Below are 19,155 nucleotides of genomic sequence, written 5' to 3'. Positions count from 1 at the left end.
CATTCTTGGGTTTGGTATCATAATTTATGTATTAAAAGAAATGCTGAGATCACCAGGTTGGTGAGGTCTGGAAATTGGGGTCACGTAATTCTGTAATAAGAGTAAACAAAAGAGATCTTTGAAGATATGAAGCCTCTTCCCAAGCATGCTAAAGACAGCCATATGCAGTCATGAAAAATGAGACCCTCCAGGCAACAGAGCAGAAACATGTTTTGAGACAAGTTTTATTTGAAACACAACCTTTATTTGAAACAAAAGCTTTATTTAAAAGAAGCCTTACTTGAAGAAAGACTTTGATACAAAACTATTTGAAGGCATTCTGGAGACTCTCACAGATGGGCAAAAGAAATTAGATCGTATATGCAATTGGACAGAGGAGATGCTTTATTTGAAAAAGAGAGAGCATGGCTACAACATCTAAAAAGTTGGCACTGTATATGACTACAAAGAAAAGAGAACTCTTGTGTTAAAGAAATTAATGTGTTACTGACATGGCTCATGGCCTGTGAAGACAAATAACCTTGCCATATCTTATAAAATACACTCACTGGAATCTTATCGACAGGAGATTCAGTTTCTATTCCGGACACTCTGCCTTAAGATACGAAGCCTTGACATGACCACATCCCAGTCGGCATAAGCTCCTTCTAGATGGCGGGATATCTCAGTTCCTGCTTCATAGCTCCGTCGGCCATGAAGTAAGCGCCAGTTATCAAAGGTAATCACATCACCTAGACAAAAGATTTTTTTCAATATGAATATAATTCTGTGTGTAAATGATTTGCTGAGCTAGAAAATGTAAACTGCAAAATAGCATTGCTACTTGGTTCACATCAAGACGCAATATGTTTATTTCTTTACATAAAACTGCACATTTGCTTTTTCATACAAATCAGGCCCACTGAATGGAGACTGCTTTAGACCTTTTGACATTTGAACTACAGAGCTTGGCGGGCGCTTGTAGATACTTTTATAATTCTTACTTAAAGTATTATCTCTGTATAAAACTTTTGAATTGTTCTTCCTGATGGTTACTTATCTCTTACTCAGAAGTGTTTTTTTTTTAAATTGAAGTATAGTTGATTTATAATATTGTGTTAATTTCTGCTGTACAGCAAAGTGATTCAGTTATATATACATTCTTTTCCATTATGGTTTATTACAGGATATTGAATATAATTCCCTGTGATATATAGTAAGACCTTGTTGTTTATCCATTCTATATATAATAGTTTTCATCTGTTAACCCCAAATGTCCAATCCATCCCTTTTCCCAACCTTCTCCCCGTTGACAACCACAAGTCTGTTCTCTATGTCTGTGAGTCTGTTTCATTTGTGTCATATTTTAGATTCCACATATAGGTTCATTTGTGTCATAATTTAGATTCCACATATAAGTGATATCATATGGTATTTGTTTTTCTCCTTCTGACTTAAGAAGTATTTATTTCTACTTTAACAGCTTCAAACAATTATAAGGATAGTGATTCTTGGTTTGTCTTTCATGTTCCTAGTATTTTATGTACATAATTTTTATGCCTCATAAAAATCTTGAAAGGAGAGTATTATATCATATTTTCATAAATGAGAAAACTCTGCTCTGAGCAGTTGAGGCACTTGCCAGGAGATACACTGTCATTGAATGGTGAAGCTTGAATTCCAACTCCTATTTTGGGGGTATTTTTCTCCCATGGTATTTCCATTTTACATGTTACTGCTCTTAAACTCAACTTGGTGTTGACTTCATAGCAGCAGATTTATGGAGATTTCTAGTATTACCTTATTGTACCAAAGATCAATTCAAAAAATAATCACACATGAAAAGTATCTCCACTTGGCCCAATCAGCAGGAGGGAGAAATTATGCTTTTTATTTTAGATATCAAAAGCCTCAAGTTTGATGTCACTTCATTGAGTAGAGATAGTCCAGAAAAACCATAGTGCTTTCTGCTCCTTTATCCAAGTGGCTGGAATACTTCAAGTACTTCTTTATTTCAGGTAGCACCATGTTTGCCAGATCAGATAAGCGTAATGAGTAAACCCTACTCATGTACTTTAGAGTGGGGCTCATGGAGATAATTTTGTTTATTTACCAAGATAGAAAAATTAAGTACAGATTTCAGTTTGTATTGATTGGCTATCAGAATAGAAAATATAAGTCATCAGTCTTCATATCAGACATGAGATTTTATTTGGTCTGTAGCTTGTCTTTCAATATTTATGCTTTAGGTTAGAGGTTATTAAATTTTGGTGTGCTTAAGGATTACCTAGGAACTTATTAAAATGAGTACTTTAAAGTCTGGAGAGTCAATTTAGAGGAAGGGTAGGGGCCAGGAGTCTGCTATTTAAGCAAGTTGGCTGCTCACCAAGACTCTGATGTTAGTGTTCCACATGCCATGTTTGAGAAACACTGCTCTAGATATTGTGCTAAATGGTTAAGGTTGAAGAAAATGCATTCTTTCAGTTGCCTGAGAAAATGTGTTCACTGACCTGGATTCATCTTGAAAGTAAACTTGAATTCTTTACAATTCATGAGGTCAACAAACTCCTTCAGAGCAGCATAAAAAGGCTGAACTCTTTCAACAGGTATGTCAAATATTGTGTCTCTAGTTGCATTATTGAAGTTGATGCGAACCACTTGGCCTTTATCGTCTAATCTATTTTTCAAAGAGAAAAAGTTAAAATATAGAAGTCATGAAGTATCTTTTTACATTTGTAAGGGTCATTTCATCTTGGAAGATATTTCTGAAATACAATATTAAAGAATCCAAACACATGTACAGAAGATATTAAGGTATCTGTGGTACAATGTATTCATTTGTTTTTTTTCACATATTCATTTAGCAAGAATTTTTTGAAATCTTACTACATAAGTGCCAGAATTGATTCAAATTAATTTAAAATAAATGTTTCTGAGAAATTCCAGTTAAAATTTGTTTGTTTGTTTAGGAAAATAAATTCATTCTTTATTCTTTAAAACAGTAGCTTTTACATATTATTAACATATTTTACATATGTTTGTAGCTTTTTACAAACAGTAGCTTTTACATATTTACATTTTACATATTAAAACATTTTTATGTTACAGTTCATAGGTCAATCACTTTGCATGTTTCATCTATGGAGGTTTTAAATATGATTTTACTGGAACAATATTGGGAAGAAAAATTTGTTTTTTAAAAATTGGAAATACTCTGTTCTATTTCAACCCCTAGTTTATAGATGGGGAAACCGAGGCACAGAGAAAGAAGAGTCTAGCCTGAGGCACATTCTTTCTTTGGATCTTTCCATCTATACTATGTATCTTAGTGTATAGGCTTCTAGAAGACTGATACTGAATCTCATTTAATGTTGTATTCCCAGCAATTAACATAGGTCCTGGATATAACAGGCAGTTATTAAATATTTGTTGCATATGTAACTTTGTATATATTTTTTCAGTACATTTAGAGAGTACCAAGGTCTTTTTAGTACCTTGGGAGATCCTAATATTGTGAGCTCTATATTCTTTCCTAGAATATAAATCATGATCATGACAATGTAACATAATACTGTTTTCAATGTAACAAATGATAACATTATTTCTAAATTTAAGTTTGCTGGTTATAATTAGCAAGGCATGACCATTTAGACACAGAGACAAAAGGAAGAGACAAAATTTTTTTTTAGCTTATTCAGAAGGTGGACTTTTATCCAGTTCTAAAACATCAACCAACTTTACCTTTTCTTTAGGTACAGGAGGGATGGATAAAAACTGAAGGTGGGCAAGGATGGTGACAAAGTGCCAAGAATTACTCCTGGGCCAGCTTAGGAGGTGGTAATGTGAACCAACAGCTGACTGATGGGTCAAACTGAACAGACTGTCACATGTTCCAGGGGTTGGTGACACTGATTTGGGGTCTAGATTACACTTAGCTGGCTGCTCACACAGAGTGAACCATTATCAACAAGCTAGGTTATGGGAGGACGGATGCAATGGCCTGTGGTATACAAAGTATGGCTATCTGGGCCCCTGTGCTTTGTGCCTCAGATTAATAGTCAATCCTCTGAGCCAATGGCAAATGTAATGATAAACTCTAAGAAATAGTGATTAGCAGCAACTCTTTGCTTATTGAATAGTGACTGAAAACTACCTATTGAACCATATAGGGGAAGAATGTAAGAAAGGAACAGGTTTTCAAAAAAGGCTCTTAGAACTTGAATTTTATATACATTGATAAAATACAAATATGACTGAATAGGCAGTGAAGGGCCCTCCCCTGTTGCTGCATCTTCTCCACATAGATAAAGGATACTCTGTGGCCTGCAAGTCGTGGCTTTATGAACAAAGAATCAAGGAAGAGGTCAGTCAGCAGAAGAGACTGTGGACCTCTGGGTTTGAGGGGTACAAAGGACAGTGCTTGGCCTTTCAATTGCCCCATTAGTGTTCATACTGCTGGTTTCAGGCCCCTTTCACAGTTTCTGAGGGCATTTTGCCTTTTCATCTTATCTTTAAAATTCTAGCCTGACTGCTCCTGACCCACATTCCCTCCTCTCCCCCTGCATATGTTCCGTACATATACCAATGACACCCTTTGTGTCATCCTCCGTGATACTGACAAGTATGTCACATCTTTGAAACTTCTTGGGGTCTTCCATCCCAGCCACTCTGGTGATGTTTCTTTTTCCACTAACACCGTAATTCTTGCATGGGAATGGTTATGCTAGTTATGAGCTCTCTCTTTTGGAGTCCACGTATGTATCCTCACATATCTTTGAAAGGAACTTCGCGATTCATTAATCTCATGAAATCGGAATTGTGTGTCCCATGGTACATTGTATTAAGTTTTCATTTCCCAGAGTTCACACATGTGGGCAAAAATAAGCAATTTCTCTGTGTGTGTACGTGTGTGTAACACAGCCTCTGTCTCTTTTCACCTGGTATCTACTTTCTATATGAGAAAATAAGAAACAAATTTGTTATTTAGCATTCTCAGTAATGACCTGAGGAGGAATAGAAAGTAAATTTAGTTATGAGGTCTAGAGAAGATGTTATCCTGAGGATTGAAGAATGTTAGAGGAGATGAGTGGCTGGCATCTTGAAGATCAACCTAAAATGCAAAATTGAATCTTAGTAAGCAGGATATGCTGTGTGCAAAAACAGAATGAAAGGAAGGTTTTGATGTAGGATTATATGCTGAGGAAGGGTAAAAAGCCCCCAAAGATGAGGAATAACCAGCTATGTATTAGCTATGCATAAAGGACAAGCATTTAAACATAAACAAGCTACATGGTGACTGCAAATTAGTAAAAGCAAAACATCATCAGTGATGCCAATAAAAGAACCCAAGGAAAAGACGGTAGAATCATCTCCTACAATCCAAGTGGATGCTGTGGATACGCCTCGTTAGTTAAAATATTATTTCTCATTGAGAGATGTGATGTGAATTTGTTGTGAGAATATCATTATGGTCTTGCCCACCACATCACATTTTATGCAAGAAAAATTTATTTCAGACTTTAAAAGCATCTCATATCTTGCAAACAGATTATGTTCCCTCCTTGCTTTGGTCTTTAGATACTCAGAGCTGAAATTAAAATCTATCACCAGTAAATGTGTTGGATTATGAAAATTATGGCTAGCTAAAATTTATTCTGCCCTTTCTGATCCAGGCACTCTGACAGGGCTGTCTGTATATTATCTATCTCTATAATTCCCACTATAATTGTTATGTGGTAGGTATTAATATCATTCCTTTTTTTTTTTTTTTTTTTACTGACAATTACTCCTTTTCGTGGCTTAGCAAGAATAAGTCACTTGACCAACAACTCACAGATAAAAAGAGGAGTTGTGTTCATGTGACTGAATTTGTAACCAGTAGGATGCAACACTATAGCTTAATCTCACTATTATTTTCGTCCTAGTTACTTTGTTTTTTATTGTACTGCATGATACTTAACTTTCTCAACAGCCTCCAAGATCTTTTTGTACTAGATAGGACATAAGCATCTCAAAAGACTTAAAAGATTTGACCACCAGGAAAGTTAACCCAAACACTCAGGGGACCAAGGCCCTTGATTAACTGAAAACTATCTTTGTTTCATCTGCTGTTGTTAAAAATACATTTTAAGTGAATTAATGTTAACCACTTGATATTCTCTAGGGATATCCCTGAGACCTTGATAATGGCCAAATTCTGGAATTTTATTGCAAAAAATAACAAAAGTGAATTATGATGATAGATATTCAGTTAATCTCACTCAAGGAGACCTTCAAGATGGCGGAAGAGTAAGACGCGGAGATCACCTTCCTCCCCATAAATACATCAGAAATACATCTACATTTGGAACAGCTCCTACAGAACACCTACTGAATGCTGGCAGAAGACCTCAGACCTCCCAAAAGGCAAGAAACTCCGCACGTACCTGGGTAGGACAAAAGAAAAAAGAAAAAACAGAGACAAAAGAATAGGGACGGGACCTGCACCAGTGGGAGGGCGCTGTGAAGTAGGAAAGGTTTCCACACACTAGGAGCCCCTTCACGGGCAGAGACTGCAGGTGGCAGAGGGGGGAAGCTTCGGAGCCACGGAGGAGAGCACAGCTACAGGGGTGCAGAGGGCAAAGCGGAGAGATTCCCGCACAGAGGCTCGGCGCCGACCAGCACTCACCAGCCTGAGAGGCTTGTCTGCTCAGCCGCCGGGGCGGGCGGGGCTGGGAGCTGAGGCTCGGGCTTCGGAGGTCGGATCGCAGGGACAGGACTGGGGTTGGCGGCGTGAACACAGCCTGAAGGGGGTTAGTGCACCACAGCTAGCCGGGAGGGAGTCCGGGAAAAGGTCTGCAGCTGCCAAAGAGGCAAGAGACGTTTTCTTGCCTCTTTGTTTCACGGCGCGCAAGGAGAAGGGATTCAGAGTGCCGCCTAAACGAGCTCCAGAGATGGGCGCGAGCTGCGGTTTTCAGCGCAGACCCCAGAGACGGGCGTGAGACGCTAAGGCTGCTGAAGCCGCCACCAAGAAACCTGTGTGCGAGCACAGGTCACATCCACACCGCCCCTCCCGGGAGCCTGTGCAGCCCGCCACTGCCAGGGTCCCGTGATCCGGGGACAACTTCCCCGGGAGAACGCACGGTGCGCCTCAGGCTGGTGCAACGTCATGCCGGCCTCTGCCACCGCAGGCTCACCCTGCATCCGTACCCCTCCCTCCCCCCGGCCTGAGTGAGCCAGAGCCCCCGAATCAGCTTCTCCTTTAACCCCGTCCTGTCTGGGCGAAGAACAGATGCCCTCAGGTGACCTACACGCAGAGACGGGGCCAAATCCAAAGCTGAACCCCAGGAGCTGTGCGAACAAAGAAGAGAAAGGGAAATCTCTTCCAGCAGCCTCAGGAGCAGCGGATTAAATCTCCACAATCAACTTGATGTACCTGCATCTGTGGAATACCTGAATAGACAACGAATCATCCCAAAATTTAGGCAGTGGACTTTGGGAGCAACGATATATATATATATATATATATTTTTTTTTTTTCCTTTTTCTCTTTTTGTGACTGTGTATGTGTAGGCTTCTGTGTGTGATTTTGTCTTATAGCTTTGATTTGACCATTTTTCGAAGGCTTCTGTCTGTCCGTTGTTTTTTTTTTTAGTATAGTTTTTAGCACTTGTTATCATTGGTATATTTGTTTTTTCATTTGGTTGCTCTCTTTTTTTATTACTTTTTAATTATTTTATTTTTAATAATTATTTCTTATTTTAATAACATTATTTTATTTTATTTATTTTTTTCCTATCTTTCTTTCTTTTTTTCTTCCTTTACTTCTGAGCCGAGAAGGTGGGAGAGCTGAGGTCAGGACATTGGTCCACTAGAGACCTCCTGGCTCCATGTAATATCAAATGGTGAAAGCTCTCCCAGAGATCTCCATCTCAACGCTAAGACCCAGCTCCACTCAACAAACAGCAAGCTACAGTGCTGGACATCCTATGCCAAAAAACTAGCAAGACAGGAACACAATCTCACCCATTAGCAGAGAGGCTGCCTAAAATCATAATAAGGTCACAGACACCCCAAAACACACCACTGGACGTGGACCTGCCCACCAGAAAGACAAATCCAGCCTCAAACACCAGAACACAGGCACTAGTCCCTTCCACCAGGAAGCCTACACAAACCACTAAGCCAACACTAGCCACTGGGGGCAGACACCACAAACAAGAGGATCTATGAACCTGCAGGCTGCGAAAAGGAGACCACAAACACAGTAAGTTAAGCAAAATGAGAAGACAAAGAAACACACAACAGATGAAGGAGCAAGGTAAAAAGCCACCAGACCAAACACATGAAGAGGAAATAGGCAGTCTACTTGAAAAAGAATTCAGAGTATTGATAGTAAAGGTGATCCAAAATCTTGGAAATAGAATGGAGAAAATACAAGAAACGTTTAACAAGGACCTAGAAGAACTAAAGAGCAAACAAACAATGATGAACAACACAAATGAAATTAAAAATTCTCTAGAAGGAAACAGTAGCAGAATAACTGAGGCAGAAAAACGGATAACTGACCTGGAAGATAAAATAAGGGAAATAACTACTGCAGAGCAGAATAAAGACAAAAGAATAAAAACAATTGAGGACAGTCTCAGAGATCTCTGGGACAACAATAAACTCACCAACATTCGAATCATAGGGGTCCCAGAAGAAGAAGAGAAAAAGAAAAGGATTGAGAAAATACTTGAAGAGATTATAGTTGAAGACTACCCTAATATGGGAAAGGAAATAGTTAATCAAGTCCAGAAAGCACAGAGAGTCAAATACAGGATAAATCCAAGCAGAAACACGCCAAGACACATATTAATCAAACCATCAAAAATTAAATACAAAGAAAAAATACTAAAAGCAGCAAGGGAAAAACAACAAATAACCTACAAGGGAATCCCCATCAGGTTAACAGCTGATCCTTCAGCAAAAACTCTGCAAGCCTGAAGGAAGTGGCAGGACATATTTAAAGTGATGAAAGGGAAAACCTACAACCAAGGTTACTCTACCCAGCAAGGATCTCATTCAGATTTGACAGAGAAAGTAAAACATTTACAGACAAGCAAAAGCTAAGAGAATTCAGCATGACCAAACCAGCTTTACAACAAATGCTAAAGGAACTTCTCTAGGCAGGAAACACAAGAGAAGGAAAAGACCTACAATAACAAACCCAAATGAATTAAGAAAATGGTACTAGGAACATACATATCGATAATTACCTTAAATGTTAATGAATTAAACACTCCACCAAAAGACATAGACTGGCTGAGTGGATACGAAAACAAGGCCCATATATATGCTGTCTACAGGAGACCCACTTCAGACCTAGGGACACATACAGACTGAAAGTGAGGGGATGGAAAAAGATATTCCATGCAAATGGAAATCAAAAGAAAGCTGGAGTAGCAATTCTCATATCAGACACAATAGACTTTAAAATAAAGACTATTGCAAGAGACAAAGAAGGACACTACATAATGATCAAGGGATCAAGCCAAGAAGAAGTTATAACAATTGTAAATATTTATGCACCCAAAAAAGGAGCACCTCAATATATAAGGCAAATGCTAATAGCCACAAAAGGGGAAATTGACAGTAACAGAATCATAGTAGGGGACTTTAACACCCCACTTTCACACATGGACAGATCATCTAAAATGAAAATAAATAAGGAAACACAAGCTTTAAGTGATACATTAAACAAGATGCACTTAATGGATATTTATAAGACATTCCATCCCAAAATAACAGCATACACTTTCTTTTCAAGTGCTCAAGGAACATTCTCCAGGATAGATCATAACTTGGGTCACAGATCAAGCCTTGGTAAATTTAAGAAAATTGAAATCATATCAATTATCATTTCCAACCACAACGCTATGAGACTAGATATCAATTACAGGAGAAAAAATCTGCAAAATATACAAACACATGGAGACTAAACAATACACTACTAAATAACCAAGAGATCACTGAAGAAATCAAAGAGGAAATACAAAAATACCTAGAAACAAATGACAATGAAAACACGACAACCCAAAACCCATGGGATGCAGCAAAAGCAGTTCTATGAGGGAAGTTTATAGCAACACAATCCTACCACAAGAAACAAGAAACATCTCAAAGTAACAACCTAACCTTACACTTAAAGCAATTAGAGAAAGAAGAACACAAAAACCCCAAAGTTAGCAGAAGGAAAGAAATCATAAAAATCAGATCGGAAATAAATGAAAAAGAAATGAAGAAAACAGTAGCAAAGATCAATAAAACTAAAAGCTGGTTCTTTGAGAAAATAAACAAAATTGATAAACCATTAGGCAGACTCATCAAGAAAAAAAAGGGAGAAGACTCAAATCAATAGAACTAGAAATGAAAAAGGAGAAGTAACAACTGACACTGCAGAAATACAAAGGGTCATGAGAGATTACTACAAGCAATTATATGCCAGTAAAATGTACAGCCTGGAAGAAATGGACAAATTCTTAGAAAAGCACAACCTTCAGAGACTGAACCAGGAAGAAATAGAAAATATAAACAGACCAATCACAAGCAGTGAAATTGAGACTGTGATTAAAAATCTTCCAACAAACAGCCAAGGACCAGATGGCTTCACAGGTGAATGCTATCAAACATTTAGAGAAGAGCTAACACCTATCCTTCTCAAACTCTTCCAAAATATAGCAGAGGGAAGAACACTCCCACACTCATTCTATGAGGCCACCATCACCCTGATACCAAAACCAGACAAAGATGTCACAAAGAAAGAAAACTACAGGCCAATATCACTGATGAACATAGATGCAAAAATCCTCAACAAAATACTAGCAAACACCCAATTGGGCGGTTGGGATTGACATGTATACACTGATGTGTATAAAATTGATGACTAATAAGAACCTGCAGTATAAACAAACAAACAAACAAAACAACTAATACTAAACTTTCATTGGGTTATTTGTATGGAAATATGTTAATATAAATGTTTCAGACATTACATGAAATTTCTAAAAATCTTATATGTTCTGGTATAATGTTATGTCATAATCCTAGTTATTACTTTAAAATGTATATCTCAGAAATAACTAATTTTCTTGTCAACTGCATTATTATGAACTTTCATCAAATCTTTAACCATGGTCATTTTAAAGTCTTTTGTCATTTACAGACAGTTCTGTGTGTACTCTGATGCTATTGCAAATATGTTCCTATAAAAGGGTTTCATCTTCAAGAAATTCATGGAAAAGACTCTGACAAGTAGAGGTTTCTGGTAACTGACTGTACTGCTGAACTGAATGAATAAGCAGAACTCTAATGAAAAACTGATGAACTCATAAAAGTGCTAACAAAAGATCAAGATAAAATAAAAATTAATTACATGGGACTGAGTGAACTGATGAGGATGAGTATAATTTTTGTGACTTTCTGTTTGAATTAAAAAAAAAACAACCCACAAGGACTCAGAGGCAAAGAATATACAAATCAATTTTCACTGCAAAGTAAAGGAACTGTTACAGTGGAGGATTACTGGACTGAATGTCAATATTATGACATAGTATGAGTGTGTTTCATTTTTGGTAATTGCAATCATTGTTGCTTTTGTTGTGGTCATCCATGTACAATGCTTGGTGTCAGTCTATTTATCTCTTGTAAAAATAAAATACAGTGTGTGTGTGTGAAAAAAAAAATACTAGCAAACAGAATCCAACAACACATTAAAAGGATCATACACCATGATCAAGTGGGGTTTATCAAAGGAATGCAAGGATTCTTCAATATATGCAAATCAATCAATGTGATAAACCATATTAACAAACTGAAGGAGAAAAACCATATGATCATCTCAATAGATGGAGGAAAATCTTTCAACAAAATTCAATACCCATTTATGATAAGAACCCTCCAGCAAGTAAGCATAGAGGAACTTACCTCAACATAATAAAGGCCATATATGACAAACCCACAGCCAATATCATTCTTAATGGTGAAAAACTGAAACCATTTCCCCTAAGATCAGGAACAAGACAAGGTTGCCCACTCTCACCACTATTATTCAACATAGTTTTGGAAGTTTTAGCCACAGCAATCAGAGAAGAAAAAGAAATAAAAGGAATCTAAACTGGAAAAGAAGAAGTAAAGTTGTCACTGTTTGCAGATGACATGACACCATACATAGAGAATCCTAAAGATGGTACCAGAAAACTAGTAGAGGTAATCAATGAATTTGGTAAAACAGCAGGATACAACATTAATGCACAGAAATCTCCTGCATTCCTATACACTAATGATGAAAAATCTGAAAGAGAAATTAAGGAAACACTCCCATTTACCATTGCAACAAAAAGAATAAAATACCTGGAATAAACCTACCTAAGGAGAAAAAAGACCTGTATGCAGAAAACTATAAGACACTGATGAAAGAAATTAAAGATGATACAAACAGATGGAGAGATATACCATATTCTTGGAATGGAAGAATCAAAGTTGTGAAAATGACTATACTCCCCAAAGCAATCTACAGATTCAATGCAATCCCTATCAAACTACCAATGGCATTTTTCACAGAATTAGAACAAAAAATTTCACAATTTGTATGGAAACACAAAAGATCCTGAATAGACAAAGCAATATTGAAAAAGAAAAGCGGAGCTGGAGGAATCAGGCTCCCTGACTTCAGACTACAGTACAAAGCTACAGTCATCAAGACAGTATGGTACTGACACAAAAACAGAAATATAGATCAATGGAACAGGATAGAAAGCCCAGAGATAAACCCATGCACATATGGTCACCTTATTTTTGATAAAGCAGGCAAAATATACAATGCAGAAAAGACAGCCTCTTTAATAAGTGGTGCTGGGAAAACTGGACAGCTATATGTAAAAGAGTGAAATTAGAACATTCCCTACACCATACAGAAAAATACACTCAAAATGGATTAAAGACCTAAATGTAAGGCTAGACACTGTAAAACTGTTAGAGGAAAACATAGGCAGAACACACTATGACATAAATCACAGCAAGATCCTTTTGGACCCACCTGCTAGAGAAATGGGAATGAAAACAAAAATAAACAAATGGGACCTAATGAAACTTCAAAGCTTTTGCACAGCAAAGGAAACCATAAACAAGATGAAAAGACAACCGTCAGAATGGGAGAAAATATTTGCAAACGAAGCAACTGACAAAGGATTAATCTCCAAAATACACAAGCAGCTCAGGCAGCTCAATATCAAAAAAACAAACAACCCAATCCAAAAATGGGCAGAAGACCTAAATAGACTTTTCTCCAAAGAAGATATACGGATTACCCACAAACATATGAAAGGATGCTCAACATCACAAATCATTAGAGGAAAGCAAATCAAAACTACAATGAGGTATCACCTCACACCAGTCAGAATGGCCATCATCAAAAAATCTACAAACAATAAACGCTGGAGAGGGTGTGGAGAAAAGGGAACCCTCTTGCGCTGTTGGTGGGAATGTAAATTGATACAGCCACTATGGAGAACAGTATGGAGGTTCCTTAAAAAACTAAAACTAGAACTACCATATGACCCAGCAATCCCACTACTGGGCATACACCCTGAGAAAACCATAATTCAAAAAGAGTCATGTACCACAATATTCATTGCAGCTCTATTTACAATAGCCAGGACATGGAAGGAACCTAAGTGTCCACTGACAGATGAATGGATAAAGAAGATGTGGCCATATATACAATGGAATATTAGTCAGCCATAAAAAGAAACAAAATTGAGTTATTTGTAGTGAGGTGGATGGATCTAGAGTTTGTCATACAGAGTGAAGTAAGTCAGAAAGAGAAAAACAAATACCGTATGCTAACACATATACATGGAATCTAAAAAAAAAAAAAGTTTCTGAAGAACCTAGGGGCAGGACAGGAATAAAGATGCAGACGTAGACAATGGACGTGAGGACATTAGAAGGGGAATGGCAAGCTGGGACAAAGTGAGAGAGTGGTATGGACTTATCTATACTACCAAATGTAAAATAGCTAGTGGGAAGCAGCTGCATAGTACAGGTAGATCAGCTTGGTGCTTTGTGAGCACATAGAGGGGTGGGATAGGGGGGAGGGAGGGAAACGCAAGAGGGAGGAGATATGGGGATATATATATATATATATATATATATATATATATATATATATATATATATATATATATGTATAGCTGATTCACTTTGTAATAAAGCAGAAACTAATACACCATTGTAAAGCAATTATACTGCAGTAAAGCTGTTAAAAAAATCTCACTCAATAGCTAAGTTTTTTTTTCTTTTTGTTTTTGTTTTTTTGCCTCTGTTCTCTAGCCCTGAAGAATCTGCAACCATATTGTGTCACAACAAAATGGTAATTTGTCATGGGTTTTTTTTTTTTTTTTTTTTAAATGGCTCTGATGTCCTGCTAGCCATCTTTTTTTTTTTTTTTAAATTTATTTTATTTATGGCTGTGTTGGGTCTTCGTTTCTGCGCGAGGGCCTTCTCCAGTTGTGGCAAGCGGGGGCCACTCTTCATCGCGGTGCGCGGGCCTCTCGCTATCGCGGCCTCTCTTGTTGCGGAGCACAGGCTCCAGACGCGCAGGCTCAGCAATTGTGGCTCACGGGCCCAGCCGCTCCGCGGCATGTGGGATCTTCCCAGACCAGGGCTCGAACCCGTGTCCCCTGCATTGGCAGGCGGATTCTCAACCACTGCGCCACCAGGGAAGCCCCTGTCATGGGGTTTTAAGGTAACTTTTTTTTAATTGTTGTATTTAGCCAATTTATATTTAATGTCATTATTGATAAGGTCATGTTTAAATCTACAATCTTACCATTTATTTTCTCTTTTTTTCTTGAATTTTATTATATTTTATTTTTTATAAAGCAGGTTCTTATTAGTTATCCATCTTATACATATTAGTGTATGTATATCAATCCCAATACCCCAATTCATCCCACCACCACCACCCCACCCCCCTGCTTTTCCCTCTTTGTGTCCATACGTTTGTCCTCTACATCTGTGTCTCATTTCTGCGTTGCGAACTGGTTCAGCTGTACCATTTATTTAGATTCCACATATATGCTTTAATATATGGTATTTGTTTTTCTCTTTCTGACTTACTTCACTCTGTGCAAAAGCTTTTAAGTTTCATTTGTTCCCATTTGTTTATTTTTGTTCTTATTTCCATTACTCCAGTGGGTAGGTCAGAAAAGATCTTGCTGTGATTTATGTCAAAGAGTGTTCTTCTTATGTTTTCCTCTAAGAGTTTTATAGTGTGCGGTCTTACATTTTGGTCTTTAATCCATTTTGAGCTTATTTTTGTGTATGGTGTTAGGGAGTGTTCCAATTTCATTCTTTTACATGTAGCTGTCCAGTTTTCCCAGCACCACTTATTGAAGAGACTCTCTTTTCTCCTTTATATATCCTTGCCTCCTTTGTCATAGATTAGTTGACCATAGGTGCATGGATTTATCTCTTGGGTCTCTATCCTGTTCCATTGATCCATATTTCTGTTTTTGTGCCAGTACCATACTGTCTTGATTACTGCAGCTTTGTAGTAAAGTCTGAAGTCAGGGAGTCTGATTCCTCCAGCTCCATTTATTTCCCTAAAGACTGCTTTGGCTTTTCGGGTCATTTGTGTCTCCATACAAATTTTAAGATTTTTTGTTCTAGTTCTGTAAAAAATGCCATTGGTAATTTGATAGGGATTGCATTGAATCTGTAGATTGCTTTGGGTAGTATAGTCATTTTCACAATATTGTTTTTTCCAATCCAAGAACATGGTATATCTCTCCATCGGTTTGTGTCATCTTTGATTTCTTTCATCAGTGTCTTATAGTTTTCTGAGTACAGGTCTTTTACCTTAATAGGTAGGTTTATTCCTAGGTATTTTATTCTCTTTTTGCAATGGTGAATGGGATTGTTTCCTTCATTTCTCCCTCTGATCTTTCATTGTTAGTGTATAGGATTGCAAGAGATTTCTGTGCATTAATTTTGTATCCTGCAAATTTACCAAATTCATTGATTAGCTGTAGTGGTTTTCTGGTGGCATCTTTAGGATTATTGATGTATAGTATCATGTCACCTGCAAACAGTGACAGTTTTACTTCTTCTTTTCCAATTTGTATTCCTTTTATTTCTTTTTCTTCTCTGATTGCCATGGCTAGGACTTCCAAAACTATGTTGAATAATAGTGGCAAGAGTGGACATCCTTGTTTTGTTCCTGATCTAGAGAAATGCTTTCAGTTTTTCATAATTGAGAACGATGTTTGCTGTGGGTTTGTCATATATGGCCTTTATTATGTTGAGGCAGGTTCCCACTGTTTGCCCACTTTCTGGAGAGTTTTTTTCATAAATGGGGGTTGAATTTTGTCAAAAGCTTTTATTGCATCTATTGAGATGATCATATGGTTTTTATTCTTCAAGTTGTTAATATGGCGTATCACATTGATTTGTGTATATTGAAGAATCCTTGCATCTGTGGTTTAAATTCCACTTGGTTATGGTGTATGATTCTTTTAATGTGTTTTTGGATTCTGTTTGTTAGTATTTTGTTGAGGATTTTTGCATGTATATTTATGAGTGATATTGGTCTGTAATTTTCTTTTTTTGTAGTATCTTTGTTTGGTTTTGGTATCAGGGTGATTATGGCCTCATAGAATGAGTTTGGGAGTGTTCCTTCCTCTGCAATTTTTTGGAAGAGTTTGAGGAGGATGGGTGTTGGCTCTTCTCTAAATGTGTGATAGAATTCTCCTGTGAAGCTATCCGGTCCGGGGCTTTTGTTTGTTGGAAGATTTTTAATCACAGTTTCAATTTCATTACTTGTGATTGGTCTGTTCCTATTTTCTCTTTCTTCCTGGTTCAGTCTTGTAAGGTTATACCTTTCTAAGAATTTGTCCAGTTCTTCCAGGTTGTCCATTTTATTGGCATAGAGTTTCTTTTAGTAGTCTCTTATGATGCTTTGTATTTCTGTGCATTGAATATCTTTTTCCACCACCTCACTTTCAGTGTGGACGTGTCCCTAGGTCTCAAGTGGGTCTCTTGTAGACAGCATATATATGTATCTTGTTTTTGTGTCCTTTCAGCTAGCCTGTGTCTTTTGGTTGGAGCATTTAATGTATTCACATTTAAGGTAATTATTGATATCTCTGTTCCTATTACCCTTTTCTTAATTGTTTCGTTTTTGTTTTTGTAGGTCCTTTTCTCCTCTTGTATTTCCCACTTAGAAAAGTTCCTTTAGCATTTGTTGTAGAGCTGCTTTGATGCTGCTGAATTCTCTTAGCTTTTGCTTGTCTGTAAAGCTTTTGATTTCTCCATCGAATATGAATGAGTTCCTTGCTGGATAGAGTAATCTTGGTTGTACGTTCTTTCCTTTCATCACTTTAAATATATCATGCCACTCCCTTCTGGTTTGTAGAGTTTCTGCTGAAAAATCAGCTGTTAACCTTATGGGAGTTCCCTTGCATGTTATTTGTCATTTTTCCCTTTTTGCATTTAATAATTTTTCTTGGTCTTTAATTTTTGTCAATTTGTTTATTATGAGTCTCAGCGTGTTTCTCCTTGGGTTTTCCTGCCTGGGACTCTGTGCTTCCTGAACTTGGGTGGCTATTTCCTTTCCCATGTTAGGGAAGTTATTGACTACAATCTCTTCAAATATTCTCTCAGGTCCTTTCTCTCTCTGTTCTCCTTCTGGAACCCCTATAATGTGAATGTTGGTGTGTTTAATGTTGTCCCAGAGATCCCTTATGTTGTCTTCATTTCTTTTCATTCTTTTTTTTTTTTTTTTCTGTTTTGCAACAGTGGATTCCATAATTCTGTCTTCCAGGTCACTTATCTGTTGTTCTGCCTCACTTATTCTGCTATTGATTCTTTCTAGTGTATTTTTCATTGCAGTTATTTTATTGTTCATCTCTGTTTGTTTGTTCTTTAATTTTTCTAGGTGTTTCTTCTTTAATTCTTGTAGGTCTTTGTTAAACATTTCTTTCATCTTCTCGATCTTTGCCTCCATTCTTTTTCCCAGGTCCTGGATCATCTTCACTATCATTATTCTGAATTCTTCTTCTGGAAGTTCCCCTATCTCCACTTACTTTAGTTGTTTTTCTGGGGTTTTAGCTTGTTCCTTCATCTGGTACATAATCGTCTGCCTTTTCATTTGGTCTATCTTTCTTTGAATGTGGTTTTTGTTTCACAGGCTGCAGGATTGTAGTTCTTCTTGCTTCTGCTGTCTGCCCTCTAAGTTAACTTTTAAACAGTGAAAGCTGTCCTGTTAAAACTGGGAATCTCAGGAGCTATTTTATCTTTTTCCCACCCCAATGACCTACCTCTCAGGGCATGTTATTCTGAACTAGGATTTATTTTTGACATCTGTCTTTCTCTCACACCGTCATTCAATCTGTCATGAAAATATGCTGTTTCAATATGCAAAATATATCCCCAAGTAGACCCTTCTCCATACTGCTGCTATCGCCACCTGGACCACTCATGCTCAAGTTACCCTCATCTCTGACCTCTGGTCCTGTAGGAGCTTCCAACCTGGTCTTCCTGCTCCTGCCCTTGCTCTTATACACTATATTCAGCACAGCAGTCATGGTGATCCACTTAAAATGTAAATGACTTTATATAAATATAGATGGCTCTCTTTTGGTCAAAATCTTCCAGCAAGCCCTTATTTCACTAAGAATTAAAGCTAATGTTATTACAATGACTAGTAAGGCTCTGTATAAACTTACCCCCACCTGGCCTCCTTTTGTAATACTATCCCCCCATTGGCCTCATTGCTGTCCCTTGAACACACCGAGCATCTTCTTAGGGTTATCCTAGGAACTTTGCTCTAGCTGTTCATCTTCTGGACAAACTTCCTCACTCCTTTAAGTTTTTGCTCAAATATCGCCTACTCAGTAAAGCTTATCCTTGACACACTATTTAATGATACAAATTTCATCCTCCCTAAGTCTTTGGCTCTACATATTCCCCTATCCTGCCTTACTTTTCCTCTTTTCTTAAGCACTTAAAATGTTTTAACATTCATTGCAATTTACTCATATATTTTAAAATTCCTAATTCTCCCCACCCCTATTAGAAAGTAAGCTACATGAAGGCAGGAATCTTTGTTTTGTCCACTGATGTATCGCAAGCACCAAGAAGAGTGACTGGCCT

The 19,155-nt window shown here is 37.4% G+C and overlaps 1 protein-coding gene across 1 annotated transcript in view; it reads right to left on the bottom strand.

Annotated features, from left to right (window-relative positions):
- Positions 1-222: 222 nt before the first annotated feature.
- Positions 223-19,155, bottom strand: part of BBOX1 (gamma-butyrobetaine hydroxylase 1) — an 81,608-nt gene continuing 62,675 nt past the window's right edge. Inside the window, exons 6-7 of the mRNA XM_068554793.1 lie at positions 2,490-2,656; positions 223-731 (exon numbers count right to left, since the gene is read on the bottom strand). Coding sequence (XP_068410894.1) covers positions 571-731; positions 2,490-2,656 — 328 coding nt within the window. The 3' untranslated portion in view covers positions 223-570. The remainder of the gene's footprint in view (positions 732-2,489; positions 2,657-19,155) is intronic.

Source organism: Eschrichtius robustus, chromosome 11, assembly GCF_028021215.1.
Source record: "Eschrichtius robustus isolate mEscRob2 chromosome 11, mEscRob2.pri, whole genome shotgun sequence".
In the NCBI taxonomy this organism is placed as follows: domain Eukaryota; kingdom Metazoa; phylum Chordata; class Mammalia; order Artiodactyla; family Eschrichtiidae; genus Eschrichtius; species Eschrichtius robustus.
The sequence above is the reverse complement of the archived record's forward strand: the minus strand, read 5'-3'. Positions and strand labels throughout refer to the sequence as shown.